The 24,806-nt window shown below is 30.3% G+C and overlaps 1 protein-coding gene across 1 annotated transcript in view; it reads right to left on the bottom strand.

The window, feature by feature from the left end:
* Window positions 1-2,653: 2,653 nt before the first annotated feature.
* The window catches only part of LOC142321915 (ADP-ribosylation factor-like protein 13B), a 41,522-nt gene continuing 19,369 nt past the window's right edge, over window positions 2,654-24,806 (bottom strand). The window contains exons 5-9 of the mRNA XM_075360434.1: window positions 20,776-20,961; window positions 18,357-18,576; window positions 17,384-17,537; window positions 8,273-8,485; window positions 2,654-3,067 (exon numbers count right to left, since the gene is read on the bottom strand). Of these exons, the coding sequence (XP_075216549.1) occupies window positions 2,952-3,067; window positions 8,273-8,485; window positions 17,384-17,537; window positions 18,357-18,576; window positions 20,776-20,961 (889 nt within the window). The 3' untranslated portion in view covers window positions 2,654-2,951. The remainder of the gene's footprint in view (window positions 3,068-8,272; window positions 8,486-17,383; window positions 17,538-18,356; window positions 18,577-20,775; window positions 20,962-24,806) is intronic.

The raw sequence follows: 24,806 nt of genomic DNA, 5'->3' as shown, positions 1-24,806 counted from the left end.
AAATACTGTAGGATACTGTTAATCAATGCTGATAGATGGATAGACCCTTATGTTCTATTGATAATTTGATAAACACATAAATGAAAAACAAAATATTACAGGATGTACATTCCTAGGTTCGATTCATGTCAGAGAAGCACACTGTGGCATCTGTGGGGCAGGAACTGCAGTCATACTTAATACACACAGTGCAAGTACGAACTCGCCATCATTTCTCCTCTACAATAATACTGTTTCGGCATGGCGCAGTATGATGAAGTATAGGTCATGTCATGCAATATAGTACTTTGTTATATAATTTTTATTTGCCCTTCTTTTTTCTTTCTTCATCTTTTTAAACTATGATTTTTCCTGTCTTTTCTACTCATTTTTCCTTTTTTTTTGTGAAGGGGGTGTTTAATACTCAAAACACCCCCCCCCCCTCCAAGCTACCAGCTCTGACTCCACTACCAAACACACTTGCGGTTCTTCACAAGTCCTGTAATTCTTAGCATGGATCTAGCACGATCCTACATAACCTAAAGAATCCAAAATAAAAGAGATCAAGGATTAGAAGACAGAGGATGATGAAAAAAGAACAATTTTATTCATTCCATGGAGGAAATGTGACATGACAAACAATTTCCCCCAGAGGACAGTCTAAGATCTACTTCAGGTAGTTAGGTGGCTATTCTGTCTTTAATTTCTCTGGAGGAGCGGGCTTTAAAAACTAGGATGGGACAGAAAATTATTAATCAACAATTGTGACCAGCTTACATATAGCTGTAATAAAAAAATATTTAAGTCACCTAAAGCAGGTTTAATCTTTCTAATATAACAGTTTCACTCATCTCTGAAAATATGTGGCACAAAGAAATTTTATTGCGAACCATTTAGTCTACAAAAAAAAGTTACACCATTGTAAACAGAACCACCAGTAATATAAATATAACACTGATAGACAAAAAAAATCTTTTTAATGTTTCTCTAAGTGTGATACCATTTCTTGAATTGATTTTTTGCGTACATTACAGATCTGTAAATACAAGTTTTCTATCCCTTAATTTTAAATAAATTACTCTTCAAAAAAAATTAAGGGAAAATATAATTATAGAAAATCTGTAAAATTTATAATTTTGATTAATTAAAATTTTTTTAATTAAAGGTGTAATGTTATTTCTATTTGATTTTATAGTAAACTCACCACATATATAATAAAAGGCATCAACATCATTTACATAATTTCAAGGCATTTCGACACTGCACTGTTAACAAACTTAAGACAGCAATACGACTGAAAAAAATTAATTCATTCCTAAATCCCCAGTGCTTAATACAAATAACACAGCTGTTTTTCAGCTACATGTTTTGACCTGCACAGATATGATTAATCTTGTGCATTAATCTTGTGAGAGGGCTCACTCTTCAGTATTAGATATAATGTCATAATAATATGTGACTATTATATGATTTAATTCTTTGTCTAGTATTGTTTATTTATAGCTTACAAATTATGTTAACAAAGTTAAACAATAAAAAATAAGCTAACAAAATACAATATAGGAGCTCAAAATGCTAACTATACATTGAAAAATGAAAAAAAATCCTTTAATTAAAATTTAAATGTTTTTCAAAAATGGTGGGTAATAGAAATATTCTGAGTTTATATTCGTTTTTAGCATCAAAAAACAGATTAAAATCATGTATCACATGTTAAGAAACAAAAATTATGTTTATCAGTGTAATCAGTCTACACACAAAGAGTGAAATTTGATTTACTTGGAATTTATAAACTTGATGGTGCTAATTATAAAGTGTGTACAAATTAATCTGAACACTGATGTTATTTAATAAAAAGTAACTTTGTTTAAAAAAAAAAATCATACCTGCACAATTTGTGAATATCTAGTAATCAATATGTCCTCCTTTATTCATAATCACTTCTTGTATACGATTTGGCATTCATTCAATGTATACTAGACATTTTTTGATTTCATCAAGAAATCATATAGATATTATTGCTTTAATAACATTTTTCCAGTTTAACAGTCCAAAAGAGCCTTTTTTGCACACTGTGTATGTTAAAAGCTGCTTTTCAGCTGGCCATTGACTTTCGGTCCAGCTGCAAGAAGTCAGCATCTAACAGTTGTCACATGTAAATCTGTTCCACTGGGTGCTATTTTTCTTCTTGATTTAGGTCCACAGCAGATAATTTTGGATCAAGTTTACTCTCCTACTAATAATCAATCCTGTGTTGGAGTAGTTTTTCTTTTACACCCAAATTTGCCTTTCCTTTGTGGTGAAAAGGAACCAGTTTGTTTAGATTGTTTTAAAATAACATTCACTATCCCTAGTCCAACACCACACTTAGAAGTTATTTGTCAGTGTCATACTAGTATGCTCAGAAAGAGAAACAATTTTTGAACGCTTTCTTCCAAGATACAGAACAAAAAATACAAAAATTTGATTTTGTAATAAAAAATGAAATAAACTTTCAAGAAAACACTATTTATAACATGAAAGCTGGTAAATAACCAAAGAACAATAACCTCACATTTCACAGACAACTTCATGAAAATCTTAATGCTTCTTTACAAAATAAAAATATTACAGTGTAATATTTTTATTTTGTTGTAAATATTCTCTCTTCATAATGTTAACACAAATGCAAATAAAAATAATTTTTCAATTTATTTAAAATAAATTTTATAAATACTTCAATATAACTGAGTGCAAAAAATACATTCTTCACATTATAAAAATATTCATTATATAATATAAAGAGATATAAAAATACTACATGCTAATAATCACAACATATAAATGTTTTTAAAAATTCATCACAAAAAAGTGCAATATGAAGTACAAAGACACCTGTATTTGACTAGAAGGACACTTATTAAGTACAACATGAAATCAAATAATTAACAGCTGGTATAATGATATGTTAAATAATAATATATTGACTAGCATCATCTTAAACTTGTCACAACATCTTCAGAATCAGAACATGCACTTAAGGGACGTTTTCCACCATTTGGTGGAGGGAGTACAACATCTAACGATTTTTCCAGTTCCCAAGCAAATCCTGAAACAAAAATTAAATATAAAGTATTTAACATATAATCAAGTGAAGTTCTTAATGGTTATTGAAATAAATTGAAAAATAAGGTTACACATCAAAAACCATTTACATAAAATTTTTCCTAAAATCTAAACCAACATGGCAATCTTGATTATTATTATTATTAAACACTCATTATTAGTGGACATCACAGAAAAGTATACAAAAAAAAAAATAAACAAAAAATAGTAAACAGCAGTACAGAGTTCTTATAGATTAAAAAACAAGTCTTTAAAGGGATTTTAGAATAAGAATAAATAAGTAAAGTAAAAAAAGAAAAATACAAATAAGTGTTATTCTAGGCTAGTGTTTCTCAAACTGGTGGTTGAGGTGATATAAAAGGGGGGTTGCGAAATTAGTTTACAACTTTACAGTGAACAATAATGAAATCATTTATTATAAACATTTACTTAGATTTATAAGTACACATGTAAAGAAAATAAATTAATTAGATGGTTGCATTTGTTTTTCATTTAAAAGTTTCTCAACACGTGAATCTATGTTAGAAACACATAAAAGCAAATTGTTTTTGTGATAAAAGACATTTCCAATATTTAGTCTTTAGCACAACCGTAGACATAAAACCCTCTTCACAGAAGATATGGCAAAAGACATTAATATTTTCAATGTTTCGGTAAAAAATTTTCATATTCACTTCGATGAGTAAACTAAAATGTACCTAGATCTTCAGATGCGAATTGCAGTTATAATGTTTAATCAGGAAACATTTCGATGAGCTGGATGTGAATCTCAACTAGTAACTTATCAGCTGCAACATGTTTTCATTAAATGGATTCAGTACCCATCTCTTTAAATCATTTTTATTTTTCAGGAAATATTCCGCCAACTGAAGTCAGCTCATGCAAATGCATCTTGATGCTATCCAAACTGTGATAAATAATAGTGTCTTCTTCATTCAAATTTTTCTCAATTAATCGTTAGTGGGTGGAAACATATCAAAATTTTTGCTTTGAAGGTGAATAAACCAGATATCAAACTTCTTAATGAAAGTATGAACTTTGTCATTAATAAGATGTTTTTATCACATATTTGTAAATTCACATTCAAGTCATTTAAATATGAAAATACATCAGCTGGTAAGCCAACAGCAACATATACTCATTATTCTGTAAAAATATTGAGAATGGAGTTTGTTTATCCTGGAAAAATATTATTAATTCATCTTGCAATTTCAATAACTGGGTTAACACTTTCCCCTGTGATAACCATCTATCTGACATCTATATGGAAAAGAAGAGATTTTTTCTTTTAGCACATTTCATCGCATAGTTTAGAAAAAGCCTATTCTGTAATGATCAACTTATAATAAAATTAACCACTTTCAAAGAATTTGTTTGAGATTTTCCAGCATATTTTTTTTTGATAAGAGCATGTCTGTGAAGGAAGCAGTGCGTCCATTCCGAATCTTAATTTTTTCAGAAATCCACTGTTCTTTCCTATTATTGCCTTTGCACCATCACTACATACTACAGACATTTTGTCTAGTCTATGTTACAGTTTTTAGTAGCTTCATAAAACCATTAAAAGACATTGTCTGTTGCATGAACAGGTATTGATTTGCAAAACAACATATTTTCTTTGACAGATCTGACCCTATTGCATTCACATTTCACAAAACATAAGAACTGAGAAATGTTTGCTGTGACTGTTGGATCATCAAACTGAATACTAAAAAATTTATTTGAACTCTCGATTCACCTTGATACTGTGTCATTAGAATGCAGAATCTTTTTCAATTTTTTTGCTTCTTCCACGCCTATTAAAACACTGACTATATCAATTGCAGCAGGTAATATGAAGTTTTCTGCAATTGTATGGGTATTGAACATCTTAGCTATTCTTAATGGTACAAGATAAGATGCTTCAATTGCACTTTTACCAGTATGGCTTGAATTGCTTCAATTGTACTTTTATCAGCGTGGCTTGATTTATAAATAGAAGCTTGTTGATTTCTCAAAGTATGTAATTTTCTTTTGAAAAATTCCAAAGGTTTGCTTTTATGATCCCGATGTTTAGTTTCCAAGTGTTGAATTAATTTTGATGACACAACGGACTATGGCTTTCCTCCAATGAGGTAAAACCACAATTTAAATAATTGTCATTGTACAATCTTGTTTTTTTACCAATTGATTCACTGGATGTAGATGGCTCACTTCATTTTTTTACATATTTATTCATTTTCCATAAGAATCTAATTGAAAAATGAAAAAACAGTTACAGTTTTTGAACACACACTAAAACACCAAAACCTCAATTATTATTTTCAATGAAACTATGCTTTTAAAAACTGTAACTGTTTTTAAACTGTAACTGTAACTGTAACTGTAACTGGTAGGACTTATTAGGATAAGTCCTACCATGTTGTTCACACCTGAGAATCTATTTTCATTAGGTCTAAGGTTTTAAATAAAATTTAATACGAATATGGTACCATTACTGCTTTTCTTTGTGAAGAAGAGATGTATAACCGACCTTTTATGTAGTTTCTCAAATGCATTTTCTTCTGGCTGGTCAATTCTATCTCAAACCCTTATATCAGTGTGGACAATTGTCTTTCTTACCCACCTCCCCCACCAAACCCACTCCTCTTTGTTTCGAGAGAAGCTGGAACTACTGACCAATGCCTCTTATTCACTTGAATGGGCAGAGTAAACAAATTTTTTTTTTTTAGTTTTTGTGCAATGTATTTTTTTATATTATTCAATTAGTGAGTTTTTGTTTTTGATCAAATAATTGAGTTCACAACAAAATTTAAGATTTTCAATTAGTCATGATCTTATTTAGTTATGTATCGGTGGTTAAAGTCTGAATGGATAAAGTTCCACAGGAAAATTGTGTATGTATAAATAAGCACTGATCATGCTCAGACAATGTTGGGAATACTTAAAAGTTTGGTCGCACCACTTGTGAAATGGACACATTGTTGTATACACCGTAAAAAGTATTACCTATATGTTGTATGCGCTCCAAAATGAAAACCGTACTAGACGAGACAGTAAAAATTGTCAATTTTATTAGTTTATTCTCTTATTTAGGTTATTTCTACTCTTTGTTATAAAGTGGGAAGTGATCACAAACACTTATTATTGCATTCAGAAATTTGCTGGCTGCCTTGGGTAAGGTTCTGATGCAGTTGCTTGAGCTTCATGATGAAGTAAGGTTGTTCCACATAAATTCTAAATTTGAGTTAACAAACAATTTAAATAATTTTATATGGCTCTCTTATTTATTTATTTGGGTCTTCCTTATTTTGTGGACATTTTTAACATCTTGAATACTCTTTAACTCAAGCCTTCAAGGTACATCTGTCACCATGTTTTCTGTAGAAGGCAAGATAGAGGCAATAATCAAAAAATTTAATTTGTGGTGCAACTGTTTGGAGAAAAGAAAATATGTCTCTTTTCACACACTGAGTGATTTCAGCGAACAACCCTTTTCTAGTGATGTAGCTGAAAGTGTGATTGAACATCTTTCAATCATACTGATTCATACCTCACTCAAAAGGTCATTTCAACTTGTCTGCATTTTCTGATTTGTCTTGAAAAAATGATTGGATGAAAATTCCTTGCTAGATTCGGAATATGACGTTCCTTCTGTTGAAGAAGAAGAACTTATTGAACTGTCTTTTGATCTGATGTTCAAAATCGTATTTTTTATTTATTACAGTTACTAGAGTTTTGGTTCCAATCTGTTTATCCTTTCTTTTACTGTTCAGCCTCCTGAACCACTGTAAGGTATTACTTCAAAGGATGAATGAGGATGATATGTATGAATGCAAATAAAGTGTAGTCTTCTACAGTCTCAAGTCAACCATTCCTGGGATGATTGGTTACTTGAAACCCAACAACCAAAGAACATTGGTATCCATTGAAATTTCCAAAAGGGCAACAATTGGTCTGCAGTCATTTGTCACTATATCTGCGACATCAAAAAGGTTGGGAAACGCTGTACTACAACAAAGTTGACCAAAGTTTTCAGTTTTGTCAAGATTTCTGTTTGTTATAGAGAAAGCTCAACAATAAAACAATATTCTAACCATTTCTGATCTTTCATGTACTGTAATAATAAAAAAAAGTGAAACGTAATAACTTCATATTACACAAACCTAAGATTTTTTAAGCCAAATCATCAGTTTTAAAAATGATGACAGCCCTACTTTTGAATGAAAAATTTGTCTTTTGTACTGAGACAAAAGACATTTATTGGAAAATTTTAACTCTTTCTTTCTGAAATCACTTTTAACTCTTTCTTTCTGAAATCACCACAGAACAGCTTATCATTTTGAAAAAAATTAATTCTTCAATCTTCTATGAACTACCATCTTCATGATATGTTTTCAGTATTTTTCTTATATTCTGTCTACTAATGAGCTATCTAAATTGAAACTTGGCATATGTCAATTTGTTAACACACCTTTCTTCTCACAAATAAGTTTTAATTTTTTTCTTAACATAAAAATTTATGCTTATAAGTTTTTCATGAAAATAAATTTTAAACAGGTTGTGATAAAAAAAAAAATGTAACTCTATAGTCAAAAGGCAGTGTACAGACTACTTCATGCCAAGAATAAATCAGTAACTGTATATCTATTTCTCAGTTAATAGGTTAATTACAAGTTATTTTTTCTGTTGTACCATCTTAAAAAAAAAATCATGGCCATGCAGGTAACAAATAACTGACTCACTTAATCAAAGAATAAAATGGATGTGAATTCCCTGTTCTGAAACATAATAATAAACAAATTCTTATGATTTTCATATGTACTGATTGTTAAAAATCAGTATAAGCTTGGCAGTACACAAGTAGATGCTCTAGAAATGTGAAACAGATTTCTAAATTGTGTGTGTCAACTGCAACTGAGGAATTAAAATATTTATTAATTGTTTTATATAAATGAATATGAATATTTAATTTGAATTGTTTTCATGTAAAGTGACCAACAAGTATTTCCATTAATGCAAAATTTCTAGAAAAGAGAAATTAATATGTATTAAGGTATTGCAAAGGATCTACTTACATAGTGCAATCAGAATCTGAATTTTTAGTATTTAAAATAAATAAATTTACAACACAAGGCTGCAGTGTGTATGTTACTAGTCCTCAGTAAAACTTTTAATATACTATATTAAAACAGTTTTTGATACTAACCATGTTGTGATGGTTTTCCATTTGAAATATGAGCCCATGGTGCAACTGAGCCACGTTGACGTATGGGTGGTAGAATGCCAGTATGTTTTGTTTCAGGTGAAGATACACAATTCTGATTTAACTGCACATTATCATCTGTAGGAGCTGTACGATTATTCTTTCTGAGCATTTGTAATTTCTTTTTCTGCCCGGCACTTTTCTGCCTCAGGTGTTCTAAAAAAAAGAACCATAATTTTCATTATTATACAGGTAATGGTAAACAAAAAAAACACTATACTCATAAAAGAGTAAAAATTATAAGTAAATGTAATATAATATCACTATATTTCTATGCTAAGTTTTTTAAACACGGGTGATGCATATATGGACTGAGTAGCTTCTGCCATGTTGGAATTTCTTATCAATTACTGGGAGGGTGTACTTAATTAGGAAGTTGGATAACTTAATAATATCAATTATTAAGAGCTCAGCTTTATCTATTGGACACTTTATTATTAGTAGCTTGTTGCCGGAAAGTTCTCTCCTGCTCTGGCAGGAGAGAACTTTCCTGCCAATGTGATGCAATGTGGTGTCCACCACAATGCAATTGTGTAACAACTGTCTTACCTTATTAAAGAATTGGAGGATCAAATCTCACTTTCAAATAAAGTGCAGAAAAAAATGTGTATATGCAATTTAATAGGTGTATAAGGAAATCATGTGGTCCACATCAGATTTTTTTAGAAATAGCTACTTAGGTCCCAGAAATAAAATTTAGACAAGGGATTGAATTTAATTTTTAGTAATCATATTTCATTATCAAAATTAGATGAACTGTTTTAAAGAAATCACAGCTTTAATACAAAACCTTACTCTTGTACAATTGTCTAGGAAAACCAAAAATGTAATTTCTGTACTGAATTCAATGTAAAAACAAACTGTTTATACACTGTAACTACACTGTGTAGTAACTGTCTTACTAGAGGATGGAATGTTTAATGAGGAAACTCATTCAAATTATGCTACATAAAAACATTTTTTTTTTTTGCTATTTTGGGAAAAATAGTTCTCCAAGGTTACTTTTACAATATAATGTAACTTAAGATTGTATTGCATTTTACGCAGAAATATTTTGTTCTAATTAATATATCTGAGTTGTTGAGTAAACTGGGTTCTGCTACAATCAGGTATAACATCATTCTGTACGTCAAATTTAAAACACAGTACATTTATCAAAATATGGTATTTTGGTTTGCAACTGTCAAAGATTTAAAAGAAAATTTTCCTAATTTTTTTTTTATATGTGGAGTGATGTAATTTTCCATTGTGAGCATTATATATGTAAAATATATGGTATATTATATTATGTATTAATTGTATTATATATATATATATATATATATATATATATATATATATATATATAAAATTATAATTAATTATGTTTGTATAATTTTTAAATAATGTAAAATGAGATGCAATAAAAAATAGCTGGCAAAATATTGCATGACTTTCCTGGCTATGCCAGTAAAGTAGTCATGGTTTCCAAAATAAGATTTAAGAATCACAATTCCCAAATTTTGAATAAAACATTTTTGATTTTAGAGGCTTCCTTACTCTATGGGAAAACTTTAAAAAATCTATTTATAAATAAATGATTTGTAATAAAAAAATTAATTTAAAAGAAAATTGTTTAAAAATACTGAAAAAATGAAGTGTAACTTTTATGAAAGAAATGAAAAAAATTGCTTCTCATTTTGGGTTCGAAATTAATATATGTGACAAAGCTAATTTAATTTTAATAGCTGTTTAAGTGATGAAGAAAAGTACAAAAAAAGTTTTTCTAATAATAAAAATTAAGAGCTGGAGCCAAAATATATATATATATATATATATATATATATATATATATATATTGTCGCCTGTTTGTGTGGCTCAATCAGGATATTGAGAGAGTGACAATTGAAATTGTTTATATAATTACAAATTATTAGTTTAATATCATAATTAAAATAAGACAAATCAACAATAACAATAATAATAACCACAAAAATATTAAAAAATGTCAATAATAATAAACAATGATTACATACAAAACAAAATTTAATGTAAAGTCAGGATTTATTTACAGGTAGTTAAATATTAAAAACCAGAATTCAGTCCTGCAGACAAAAGACATTATCATGACTGCTAATATTTATACCTTTAACTGGTAATGTATTACTACGAAGATAAGATTAGACTAAAGTTCTTGTACAGCAAATACCTTTCCTGTTCTCAAATAAACTATCCTACAGTTTATGAATGAGTTTAGTACTTTATCTCTTTCACCAATTGTCTATTGGTAACTCATCGAACAACTTTCTGTATTCATGTACTGTCCATACTACAATGCATGTGATGTCACATCGAACACACCCTGCACCCTGTAGTATTACATGTTGATAGATAACGCTGTCTTACAATTGTGTTGAATGCATTGCATATTGACTTCTTAAAAACTGATCTTAACTTGTCTTTCCTGGAGTATTTATACTCCTATTCTCTTGATCAGCAAAACCAGACCCAAGTTGAAGCATGAGAATGACTGTCCGAGTTTTTACATTTTCCCATAAATTCCTACTCTGGTCCGGTACTTTTTCTCATTGAATAACATCTGTTGAGGTGTGTCAGCAGACAGTATTATAACAATTGTTAACAGACCTGAACCTTAGAAAAAAAGATTCCTTTTAGTCCCCTTCTGGATACCTTCCATTATTATATTTTCTACTACTTTTTTTCTTAATTGGCAGGAATCCGTTCCTCAGATCTGTTATATCAGTCTTGTTACAAAATATATATATATATATATATATAAAACTTTCTGGAAATTCAAATAATTCATCAACATACTGATCACTGTGCCACTTAACCTCAAATAACAACAAAATAACCACCAAACACAGTAACACAAAACCTAAAACTAACACCAAAAGTCGACTTTCGTGGGATCCAGCATCATCAGTCAGTACAAAATTCTACAATTACATCAAACAAAAAACCAAAAAAAAGATAAAAACTTAAAAATTTATAAACTGGAATGATAATCCAGTATCATTATCATTCCATTAGGCAGAGAGTTGTTTATGTTTTTCTAAATGTCTTAAGTTTTTATTTCTTTTTTTGTTATTTTTGAGTAATTATAGAATTTTGTACTGACTGATGATACAGGATCCCACGAAAATCGACTTTTGGTATTAGTTTTAGGTTTTCTGTTTTATATATATATATATATATATATACACATTAGAAGTGGGGAATAAATTTTAAAAAAAATTTCTCTAAAAATATTCATATGTAGGTTATGCTTAAGAAATTTGCCAAAGAAAAGTTTTCTCTAAATCTAACGGCCCCTTCAAGAGAACCTGAAATTAAAAAAATTAATAAAGTTTCAAAAAACTTTACTCATTTTGGATTTGGGATCTATATTTTAAAAAAAACTATTATTTCTTGATAACTCTGCATATGATGTAACATAGATTTTAATTTTAAGAGATGTTTTAAGAGGTGGGAGTTGATTTAAAAAAAACAAACTTTTTTGGATTATTTAGATGTGTATTGCAGGTAACAAATTTGCTTTAATAAAGTTTTTTTCTAAAAAGCCTCTGAAGAAAATCGAAATTGGTTTTTTCAAGAAATTGCCTCACCCCCTCATCAAGAGGTGGTGAGGGGGGCCTGTCCTCCTAGACCTGTCCTTGTAAAAAAAAATAATCAAATCCTTCTATCAATTATTCTTTGGCAGACATGAAAATAGCTCCTTCAGAATTCCTTTTTTTTTAAAGTAATTAAATTATTAATATTAAGTTATCTGACCACATTAGCCGACTGTTTGAATCAGGACTTTCATAACCTATTTACTCATGAAAATAATGGAAAATGTTTATATAAACATATGTGCTAAAATACTTCATTTGCAAAAGATTTTTCTCAGATTTCAGCTAGCCCGGTGAAATGAGGTCATACTAAAATTTTTGGGACATTAATTATGGGGCAAAATTAGAGATTCCTTATGATTTTTGATCTGAAAAATTGAATAAAATAGGTCCCAGAATTGAATCTTCAGTAGTTTTTCAGAAATCTGGAATGGAAACCAATAAATTTGGGTAAAAAACCCTATTATTTATGTTGATTTACAATAATTTTGTTAAATGGATAATAAACATATAAAACATGTAGAGAATTTAGTCCTGAACAAAATGGAGCAAGATAAGTTCAATAAAACTAATAACGGTTAGAAAAATTAAAATTTTCTTTAGAAACAGTGCATTACTATATTTGTCAGTAAAGTACTTATTTAATGTATACAAAAATCAAATTCTTTTTTTATGAGGTGAAAAATTTGTAAAAACAGATTTAGTGTAACAAATTCTATTAAAAAAAAAGAAAAGAAGTTAATTACACAACAATTGTAAAATAAAAATAAATAAATAATTTGAAAACTTATTATTTGAAAGTAGGCAATAAAATAACAACAGCTGATCAACAATGCACAATACTGTATTAGTGTTTAAAATCATTCTGTAAGGTACATTAAGTATATCGGGTATTGTCGTTAGTGAAAATACTTTGTGAATTTCAGTTTGAACATAATCAGTTTGCCACTGAAGCTAATGCCATACTTATTTACAACAGGAATATTTGATTCATTCAGAGGAATATAATATTCATTTTGGGTGTGTGTAACGGTAATGCTACAGCTGCTGCAGTAGAGTGTGAAATATATTTTCTGAATCGCAGGAGTTCAGATCCCAAAAACAATTAGTGTGACTTTTCGCAATCTTCGGAAATCAGGTTAACTACCTAATATTTGTACCAGCTTTGAACAATCTATCCAACACTAGACTGTTATTGATGACATTATTATTGATGCAGTTCAGCACAGTCCAGGCGTCAGTATCCAACATCTTTCTATGCAGATCAAAGTTTCGCATTTGATGGTTGGAGGACACTTAAACAAAACAAGTCTTATCCTTATCATAAACAACCAATTCAACATCTACACCCAGGAGACGGTCTGCTTTGTTTGGAGTTCTGTAACTTGTGGAATCTAATTGACAATTCTACAAATATGTTTTGTTTACTGACAAGGCAAATTTCACTCGAAACAGCATAACAACTTATGCAATGAGCATACATGGGTAAAGTAAATCCTCATGAAACAGTGAAAGGCAATTTTCAGCACCGATTTAGTGTCAATATATGGTGCGGCCTTCTTCACAATCACCTGTTTGGACCATTTATATTATGTGGCAAATGCTGAGGTCTACTTGCACATTCTTCAACAACTGCCGCAGCTGCTGGAAGATGTACATCTAGCACTGAGATGCAAAGTATACTTCCAACACGATGGCACGCCTCCCCACTTCTCTGTGCCGTTTCCACTCTGTACCGATGGATGAAAAATATTGTTTTCTAAACAAAAATCATTCTCGTGAGGAATCAATTGTCTGCATTATGGATGCAGCTTAGCTACTTAAGGTCAGCCCGGAAGAACTAAAAAAAACAACAAAAGCAGTACAGAAGTGTGCCAGAAAATATGTTGAAAATGGCAGGCTCATTTATGAACATTATTTAAACTGGTACATATAATGCACTTTGATCTTACGTACTGTTTCTAAATAAAATTTTAATTAAAAAAAAAAATTACATATACAGAATTTAATTCTGTACATGTTTTGTCCAAAAGTTAAAGTTATTGCACATCAAACATCAAAAATAGGGTTTTTACCCAATTTATTGGTTTCCCCTCCAGATTTCTCAAAAACTACTGCAGATATAGTTCTGCGATATATTTTATTAAATTTTTCATGTCAAGCACTATATATGGAATTACCAATTTTGTCCTAATTACCCAGTTAATTAACGTCCTAAAAATTTCAGCATGACCTCATTTCTGAGGTGGCTGAAATTTGAGTGAAATCTTTCACTAGCCGTAACTCACAAATGAAGCATTTTAGAACAGATGTTTATGTGAATTTTTTCCATTATCTTCATGAGTAGAATAGATTATGAAAGTCCCAGGAGAACTTTGTGATACACAAGGTGTTTCACATAGTGTTGTGGCACTTTCTACTAGCAAAAATAATGAAAACAGTTCATACAAACATGGGTCTGGAAATGCTCTGTTAGCAAATTAGGGCTAGCGAAATATTTTGCCTTGATTCCTGGGCAAAGAGTAAAATAAAATCATACTTAAATTCTAGGAACCCAAATTAAGGAGTAAATTTGATAGTTTCTTATGGATTTTGATATGTAGAATTAAAACAGGTTGCAGAACCAGTAGTTTTAATAATATCTGACATAAAACAGAAAAATTTGTGTTGTCTAAACACAAATTTTTTAACGTTTTGTTAAATGAGTGTAAAATTTATTATCAAAACTTATGGAGAATATACTTCTGAGAAAATTGATGTAAAATAGCCCACTTTTGGATTGCTAGCATTGCTGTCTGCAATTCAGCATGATCCTTAATTTGTGCCGGGACATTTGTAATATGAGCAACCAACTCTTCACACGTATGAACTTTTCTCTTGTAGACAATACTTTTCATCCAACCCTACAGGTAAAAATCAAATGGTGTTAAACCAAGTGAATCTGGTAATATATTCATTATTGCAGTAGGGTAATAATAAAAACAGGAGGCTAACGAAAATACTATGTTAAAGATTAAATCATTCCAGTACTGGAAAGTAAAATTTTCATTATCACAATACAATTCAAAATTTCAAAACAGAAAACAACTTAGAATAAAATGACTAGTAAAAGAATATATTTTAATATAATTATAGAATTCAATACAACTGAAGATGTGGAATACTGCGAAAATCGTTTATTAGAAATTACACTGGTAAGTTTAACTTTTATTGTGTTTTGTGGTTTATATCTCATATAATATTAAATTTTATTAACACAGTGGTCAATATGTTAATGAATTATTTGAATTAAATTTTAAAAAAACTTACATATAAGGGCAGTCGAGAAAGTAACTTTCATAGCATGTGGACTGTGATTTTTCTACTTTGTTTGTTGTGAATTGAAATGTGTGCTTCAATGGTAATAAATGTGCTACGAGTTGTGAGGTGCGTTCAGTGATTAGGTTTTTACTGACAAAAAACCTCAAAACAATTGAAATTTATCGGCAACTTTGTGAGGTGTACGGAGTTGGAATAATAAGTGAAGGTGGAGTGAGGCAGTGGTACATTCAGTTTAAAAATGGACGCACTAGTGTTCATGATTAGGGTCGCAGTGGTCAGCCTAGCCTTGTGACTGATGAACTGATAATGAAAATCAACGATAAAATTCATGAAAATTGCTGCTTTACGATTACGGAACTCTTGCTTCATTTCCTGCAAATTTCACAAAGTTTACTGCATGAAATTGAATCGGGGAAGCTTGGTTATCACAAGTTTTGTGCAAGATGGGTGCCAATAATCTTGACGGAAGACCACAAAAACAGTGCGTCTTACTGCATTGCTGAATTTCCTTGAAGCCTATGACAAAGATGGTAACATACTACTTGATCATGTTGTAACAGGAGATGAGACACTGGTATAGCATGCCAATTGTGAGACAAAAAGACAGTCCATGGATTGGGGACACACGAGTTTTCCCACAAAACCAGTAAAATGTTTGCAAACATTGTCAGCCAATAAGATTATGGCAACTTTGTTTTGGGACGCTGAGGGAATACTTCTGGGTGATTTCTTTGAATGTGGCAAAAGAATTAATTCAGAAAGGTATTGCGAAACATTGACAAAACTATGGCGAGCGATACAAAAACAAGCGTCAGGGAAAACTAAGCTGAAGAGTGTTGTGTTTTCATGACAATGCACATCCACACACGACTAATTGTATCGAAGAGCTCTTGGATGGGAAGTGTTTGATCACCCACTGTATAGTCTGGATCTGGTGCTGAGCAATTACCACCTCTTTCCAGTGATGATGACCTGGCTTGTTACACAGCGCTTTGAGAGTGACGCAGAACTTCAAGCCGGTGTAAATCAGTGGTTGAAATCTAAGGCGGCAGATTTCTACAGAGAAAGAATTGAAAAGCTTCTGCATCGTTATGATAAGTACCTCAATTTAAATGGTGACTATGTAGAAAAATATTTTAAGATTGTCCCTTTCAAATGTATAAAACATTTTTTTTTTGTTTGGTTGGTTCTTTATTTCAAAATGTAAGTTACTTTCTGGACAGCCCTCGTGTGTGTGTGTGTGTGTTTGTATATATATATTACTTTACTGAAACTAATCTTTTTACGATTCATATTATTCCTCTTTAATATATTAAATTATTAAATCAACCACCTAGTACAGAAGATTGGGATAAGACATGTCTTATTAATTTTTCATGAAAGTACTTTTATGGAATCCCACATCATCTCGATTCCCCCCCCCCCCAGGGGAGAAGATCCCGCCTCGTAGCATGTGCAGTCACTATACCACCCCCTCCGTTCCTAGCCAGTAGTGGCTTTAACGGAGGACATCTTCTCGCCACCAAACTGATTGCGCACCACATCTTTCAGTTCAGGCCCCGCAGAGATGCCACCGATGCAGATGCCCCAAACGGACATCTACATCGGTAAAGTTCACCCTGAGATAGTTTTAAATTTATGCATTCAAAAGTAGACAACGGACACCTACAGCTACCATGTCGCCCTCAGGAACTAAGCTAGAAGCCTAACCACGGAATGAAGACCTAGCTGTAACTATTAATGAGCCAACTTATTGAATGTCTCAGATCCAAGAAACTGCCACTATAACAAAACTCTCCCACTAAAAGTTTTAAAGTTTTAAGTTCTAGTTCCCTTAAAAAACCCCGCTTAATTACTCAAAATGAGTACAAAACTATCCGACTCTGCTTCGGTCTGCCCGGGAGAGGAGAATGAACGTCCCACACAGCTTCATCGCGGAGTCCTCCCACATCCTCAATCATGATAGACATAATTCCATTATTACATAATAAAAATACTAAATGATGATAATTGCATATTAATTAATACACTATGCTTCAAGCCAAAAGTATCAAGCATCATTGAGAACAAATAATTCATGTTTTAAAAATTAAAAAGATTTTAGAATTGGATACAATACCTCTAACAACATCTACTGTGCAATTTCCTGACTGACCCAAATTTTCACCATTTTTACATTCTAAATCAATTACCTCATCTGCACTTTTAATTACTGTAAGTTCATTATTTACAGCATTACTATTCTGCAACATTTCTTTCTTCTCTATCTCTTTCTACATAAAAAAATAAAAAAAAATTGTTGTTAGTAAATAGGGAAAAATTAACAGAACTACATAAAAAAAAAAATGTTTATAAATTATAAAGATAAATAATTTTGTTATAGTATTACTTTTTCATACAAAAATAAATCAAGTTAATCCATTATTTTGATAAGTGTCCATTCATTAAGAATCAAGGATGGATCTGCTAATTTTTATGAAACTTACAGGATGATTAACTCTGAATACATATTCATTATATTATCAAAAAGTATTCACATGGGAATTTGCCCCTACTCATAAAAAATACTTTTTGGCCGTAGCTGTAACTGTATTTTATTAATAAAGCTAGCCAAAAGTGAGTGATACTTAAAATTATTTATTTTTTATTTGTGATTAACTACTTCTGAGTTAAACATTTCACAAAATTAAAAACACAGATTGATGCTGCTGTTGGTGAAACCCAATTAAGTGGGGAATATAATGAGGTAAAAGTTTGCACCAGATTCTACAACTAGATATTTATTAAATAAACAATAAAATTAAAACATCTATGTAATATAATAAATGAAATTTTGTATGTTTAAATATTAGTAATCAATAATTAAAAAATTTTATTATTAAAAAAATATATTCATCAAATTATGGATAAAAATATTTCAATGCTGAACACATGCTGTAGAAAAAAAACTAAATATGCTAAACTAATCTGCAAAACAACATGAGGGTGCTTCAAATATATTACGTTAAATTTCCCCTTTTTTATTTTTAAAAATACAACAATAAATAGTCAGAGTAAAATACATAAATGTCAATTATATATTTAACACGTACAACTAATACTTGTACTGGTTGAAAAGGGTTTGAGAGATGTGAAATATTATCTCCATCTTCATCCTCACTTTTATCATTTCCTTCAATTTCTTTTCTTTCTTCTATTTTCTTTTTTAAAGCAGCTCTTTCTCTTTCAACAGCTACCCTTTGTATTTCTTGATCAGCCATAACACGTTGATTTAAAGCATCATAATCACTAATAACACGTCGTAATAGCCACCTGTTTATTGAAACAAAATGAAAAATCAATAATCACAAATATCCCAAGTATAAATGGCCAAATGTTAGAGAAAGTAGACAAAACAAAGATAAAAATAATTTGACAAAAAAACCCAGTTATAAATAGTGTTTTGTAATTGTTCCTGTAACTGTACAAAACCCAAACAATGGGTTTCCACTAATAACATCTAGTTTTAAGCTTAAGAATTGGGAAGTCTGTTACTAGAATGGGTGCTTGGCTAAATGTAGACAGCTTTAATTAATTCAATAGTTAATATCAGATTCAAATATAGCAATCGTGGGAAGCCAGGATCTGTTTCAATTTGTGAACAGATATAATTTACTGACTGGATACTGAATTATACATTAAGTCATAATTATTATTAAACATCTAAATAAAAAATCAATGTAAGGTAAAATTTATATGATAATGTGGTAGAATTTAAACTAATATATAACATATTTCAAACAAAAATGACTAAGCTGAAAAATAGAAATACATATAATAATGAGTATAAAGAAAAGTTGAAATTTTTCTAGTTTTAAAATTCTGGGTACTGCTCCAACTTAACTCTTCTATTCAGTATGGTGTCGTTATCCTTCCAACTGTAAAGCAAAAAACAGTTTCCGGTTTTCAAGCAGCGGTTTAAGACAAAAGGATCACAAATTTGGAACTTGTACAAGTAAGAATTATAACATTTTGTTGTTAAACTTGTACTTACAAGGATTAATGAATAAAATAAATGATTCAGAAATTTTGTAATAAAACACTAACATTAAAATAAGCTATGAATTAGCTGTGAATCTATCTGGTCACTAGATTTAGGGTGCTAGTAAATCATTTAACTGTTTCAAATTATAAAATGGGACCTGTTTATAAAATGGAAAGGCAGGAAAGGAGTAGTAAGAATTAAGGTTTGATGTAACATAAATAATGTATCTGCAGATTAAGGATATGAATGTAGTATGGCTTTGGATACAAACAGTATTGTTCTGGGTGATGAAAGCTACTATATTTGTTAGTGTAAAGAAATGCTAATGCAAATAAGAGATGAGTTTTTATTATCAAAGTTTTTTTAGAAAGGCTTAACATACAAAAGGATTCTTGTTACTGTGAAATATAATGACAAAATAAATAAACTAATAAACATGCCTCTCAGTCTAAAGTTTAAGAGTATTTGCAGGGCAAATATTTCAGTATTATTTTCAATCAATCCAGTATAATGGTGAAAGTCTGAATTACATAGGCCCTTCAATATGTACAGATAGTATCATTCCAAATAAACGTAGATGAAGGGCTTTTAAATGCCGAAAATATTGAGTACTGTTTGTCCTACGAACATGTTGAAATTTTGTACTTTGATGGTGACAAACCTGTGTTATTTTTACTAAAAATAACATTCCTTATCTTAGGACTCTGATACTTCAAGCGTATTGATATTAATACTTACATCAGAATGCATGCAATCAGAGAGTACATTTTAAAAATATTTTATAACTGATTTTGTGCTTTCAAATCAAAAAGTTAATTCCATCAATAATAATAACAATAAAAGCAACTGAACTGAATTAAAAAAAAGAAGATTTATATACAGTATTAACAAGTTTTAAAATTTTCTATAGTGTGTTTTAAATTGTTCCTTAAGCGATTTAATGTAACTAATGAATAATATAATTTTATCCTCTTAAAAAAGGTATCAGGCTTAGTTGAACAAATTATGAATTGATAGTATAATTCATCTTTTTTCCAATAGTAAAAAAAAAAATATGTACAAGAATGTTAAAGAAGAACAATTTGTAATTAAAACAGACCAAAATAATTAATTAATTAATAAATAAAAAAAATAAAATTAATAACCTCAAAAATACAAAGATGAAGCAGAAGTATCTGCAAGCTTATGAACAATAGTTTACATAGATGGGTAGTAGTTCACCAGACGGGGAAATAAGACCCTCTAGTTATAGGTATGTTCAAAAATTACTTAGGTTGATAGCTTTTTACCTTACTTTAGATATTTTCATTTATAAGATGCTACTCCTTGATATTACAGATGTTGTCATCTAATGTAAAGAGATGATGCTCTCATCATCTTATTCAAAACCCCAATAAAAGCTTATTATGAGGTACAAAAATGTCTATCTTGCACCAATTGGAAGGAAGTTACAATATAAATTAATCATAATGATTAATGATTTCTACCTGTAACCATTATCAATTCCTGGATCCAATCTTCTCTTCCTGCCATTACTAATAGGTGCAGCAGCAGCAGCACAAGTTTCAACTAGAGTTGGGCATTGCTGCATATTGACTAGAGTTTCTATATTTAATTTATCAACAATATCTAGTTCATCAAGGGCACCGGCCTTATCCTGTTTGTTTGCTAACCTTGAAAAATACACAAAAAAATAAATCCATTAATTGGCAATCCAGAGAATCAGTAAATGTTTAATTGCTATGTTTATTGCTATGCTTGTAAATCAGTTTAATTGCTATAATTAAACAGTATAATAAATACTCTACAAATTTTATTTTTCAACTTTCAATTTTCCTGAAACTATACTTGTTTGGGGGTTTAATGCTTCTACTGCAAATATTTTTCTTCATTTATAGTGATATTTGTTTGTTAGGTGCAATAAAAAAATAACTTCAGATGTCTTAACATAAGGCACAGGTCCCTTCTCATAACATTTTCAAGAATATAGATGACCAGGCTTATCAGGGTAAGTAAAAGGTGAAGTTGTTCAGGCATTGCTGTTATTATTTTATCATACATCTGAATAATACATTACACATCAAAATGCCATGTCCACTGAAATACATGTAATATTCAGCTCATATTTAGACTCCTGATCACCAGAAAATGATTAGAAATAAATTAGACATACTTTGAATGAATAAAGTGAAAAAGGAGAAATGTTGAGTGAGGACTTCCACCTTCACTACTCAGGTGCCGAAAGAAGTGGAGAAGAAGAGGAATGGAGTTGGTGTATTAATAAAAAAGAAACTAGTAGGAAAAGTAATTAAAGTAAAATATGTTGATCGCCTGAGGATGATATGGATAGAAAAAATAAAGAGAGGATAATGATAAAGGTCTTGTGATCATTCAAGTGTGTATATATATGTATGCCAACATCACAATATACTGAAGAAGTTGAGGAGTATTATGGAAAACTGTAAAATATAATAGAGAAAGAAAGAAAGGAAAAAAGGCATGTGTATTGATGATGGGAGACTAGAATGCTGTGGTTGGTGAAGCACAAGAGGGAAAGATAATAGGAAAATATGGCTTAAGTAATAAACAAAAAAGTAGAGATTAGTTGAGTTCTGTATGGAAAATGATATGGTAGTGGGAAACACAATGATTAAAAATCACAAAAGATTGAAAATCATATACATGGGTGTCGGGATTGGATGGAGAGAAAGAAGTAACAAATTGATTAGATGCTCATACAACAGAGATATAAAAACTATGAAAAGTGCAAAAGCTTATCCAGGTGCGGAACTCTGATCACAAGTTAGTAGTAGCAGAAATCAACTTGAAGCTCAAGAAAATAAAGGTTGGTAAGAAACAAAGTACTATGATTTTGAAAAACTAAAAAACAGAGATATTCAGTCAAAGAGATGAAAAATGGCATACTGAAAAAAAACAAGAACAGGAGGGGAGCCAAACAGTGTGAATGATCATTGGTTAAATATTAAAAACAGTATAAAAGAAGCAGCTGAGGAAACGATAGGAATTAAGAACAGAGAAAAATTATGGGAGGAGTGTGTCAGTGAAGAAATGATAAAAAAAAATGAATGAAAGAAATGGAAAAATGTTCTGACAGAGGAAGGTAAAAGGAACTATAAAAAGCTTAATATTAAATTAAGAAGAAAAACTGAGATAGCAAGAGAAAAGTGGTTACAGGAAAAGTTTGTTGCAATAGAAAAAGAAGAGAGATATGATCTAATGTACAAAGAAGCTGCAGAAATGGTATTAAAAAAAAGTGGAAAAAGTTGTACAGTCAACTTCAACAGTCAAGTTATCAGATCAAGTCAAAAAACAAGGACATAGTAACTGAGAGTAATAAAGTGAAAAAGATATGGGAAGAGTAAATCATGGATTTATACACACTGAATGACAGGCCAAGGGAGTAGATCCAGGAATAGAAGAAGAGAACAAAGTTCATAAAGATCACAAGGGCTATAATATATTAAAATTTGAAGCACATATGGGCATGAAAGCGATCGCTAATGGAAATACTGGAGGATGTGATGAATTGACGAATGAGTTGTTTAAAGCTCTTAGCAGAGGGATGACAATAGGTGGTAGAAGAATAGTATATATATAATTTGCTGATGACATGGTGGTGCTGGCAGAAAGTTTAACATGAAAATTAATGAAGGTGGCAAAGATGAAAATATTAATGTAAGAATTGGGACTGAGATACTAGAGCTGATGGTGAAATTTAAGTACTTGGGTAACCTCATAACAGATGATCTTAACAGTACCAAAGAAATCAAAAGGAGAATAACAATGGGTAAGGAGGCATTTAGTAGGAATGGAGTTTGCTATAAAGGAAATTAAATTTAGATTTGAGGAAGAGATTGACAAGATGTTTTATTTGCAATGTTATGCTTTATGGTGCAGAAATGTGGACTTTAGGAAGACAAACGATGAACTGAGACGTTTGAGATGTGGGTTTGGCGTAAAATAGTAAATCTCTGTTGGCAGGACAGAGTAACAAATGAGGAGGTGTTGAGAAGGGTAGAAGAGGAAAGGAATATGTTAAATACTATTTCAAGCAGGAAAAGGAACTGGCTAGGATACTGTATGAGAAGAAAGTGGTTACTAACAAATGCAGTTGAAGGATTGGTAAATGGAAAGAAGATTTCATTTGATTGATGGGGTTGTGGAGAGAGGAAAATATATAGAAATGAAAATACTTGCACAGGACAGGAACAAGTGGAGAACAGCCATGGCAAGACATGTCCCATTGGCAGAACACAATGAATGAATGAATGAATGGTCATCAAACTGACTGGTGGTATAGTGAACATCATCACTCCTATCAGAGAATATGTAATTTTATTGTCTATACAAGGGTATCTCTACACTGAGTTAATAGTAACTCGGGTACCAAGTAACTAAAATCTTTTTTTATTTACTTTAACAGGTATTTCCTTTTACATTTTCTACATATGAGGCTCATTTTTTAAATAAGGCCCATTTTGAAATAAACGTTGACAATGGCTATGAAACAGATTGTGCATGTGCAGTGTTCAGTATGAAGTAATATTCAACTTTATTTATTTATCCAGCATCAGCTATGATTATTGTGATGTGTTAGCAACTTTCATTGAGTGGTAAAACAGAATTTAATGAAAAAATCAGTTTTAAAATTTTATAATTACAATTAGTTTTTCAATAATGTATTAAAATAATATATTTTTCATACAATAAAAAAAAATTATTACAACAGAATATTATTCTTTTCTAACACTTTACCCGATTTCATTTTCCACATCAGCTGTTCTGGATCCACTAATTACAATTTTAAAAGGAAAATTCAAAATGGCATGGCATTCATTCATCTTTAAACCTACTATTATTTTGCATTCTAATAAAATTATATACCTGATACTTACAGAATATTGCGTGATGAGTTTATTTTGAAAAGCTGTATAAGTAAATGTGTATAAGAGGATTAAAAAAATTCACTGTTATGATGGGGGATGAAATAACAAACACTTTTAAATATAAATTAACTTTTCTGCATTAAATATTGTGAAAAGGGAAGTAATGAAACAATCACGTATTAGACTACATAGGTGCTGGTTATAGAAAAGGTACCAGTTAATCATTTTCCTGTGAATTATTGTACATTACTTGTACTAGTTTAAAATATTTATTAAAAATTTCTGTACATCAATAGTATACTGATGATTATTTTTAACAATAAACATTTTATTACTTAGGTTATCAAATTCAACTAGTTTCTTAAATTTTATAATAATTATTCCTGATGGGGAACAGTTATTACATGAAAAAATGGTTATTACATGAATAAACTGCATTACAATTAATCCAAAAATGTCAACTAGAGCAAAAATAAAGAGTAAAGATTAGTAACTGATAGTTAATAAATAATAATTCCAGAATTTGTTTTTTCATTTCATACAGTCGACTTTCATTTTGAGTTTTTCATTTCGCATAGTTGAATTAGACTGAACATTAGTAAAAATTGTAA

Source organism: Lycorma delicatula, chromosome 3, assembly GCF_047948215.1.
Source record: "Lycorma delicatula isolate Av1 chromosome 3, ASM4794821v1, whole genome shotgun sequence".
NCBI lineage: Eukaryota > Metazoa > Arthropoda > Insecta > Hemiptera > Fulgoridae > Lycorma > Lycorma delicatula.
This window is presented reverse-complemented; position numbering and strand designations above follow the sequence as displayed.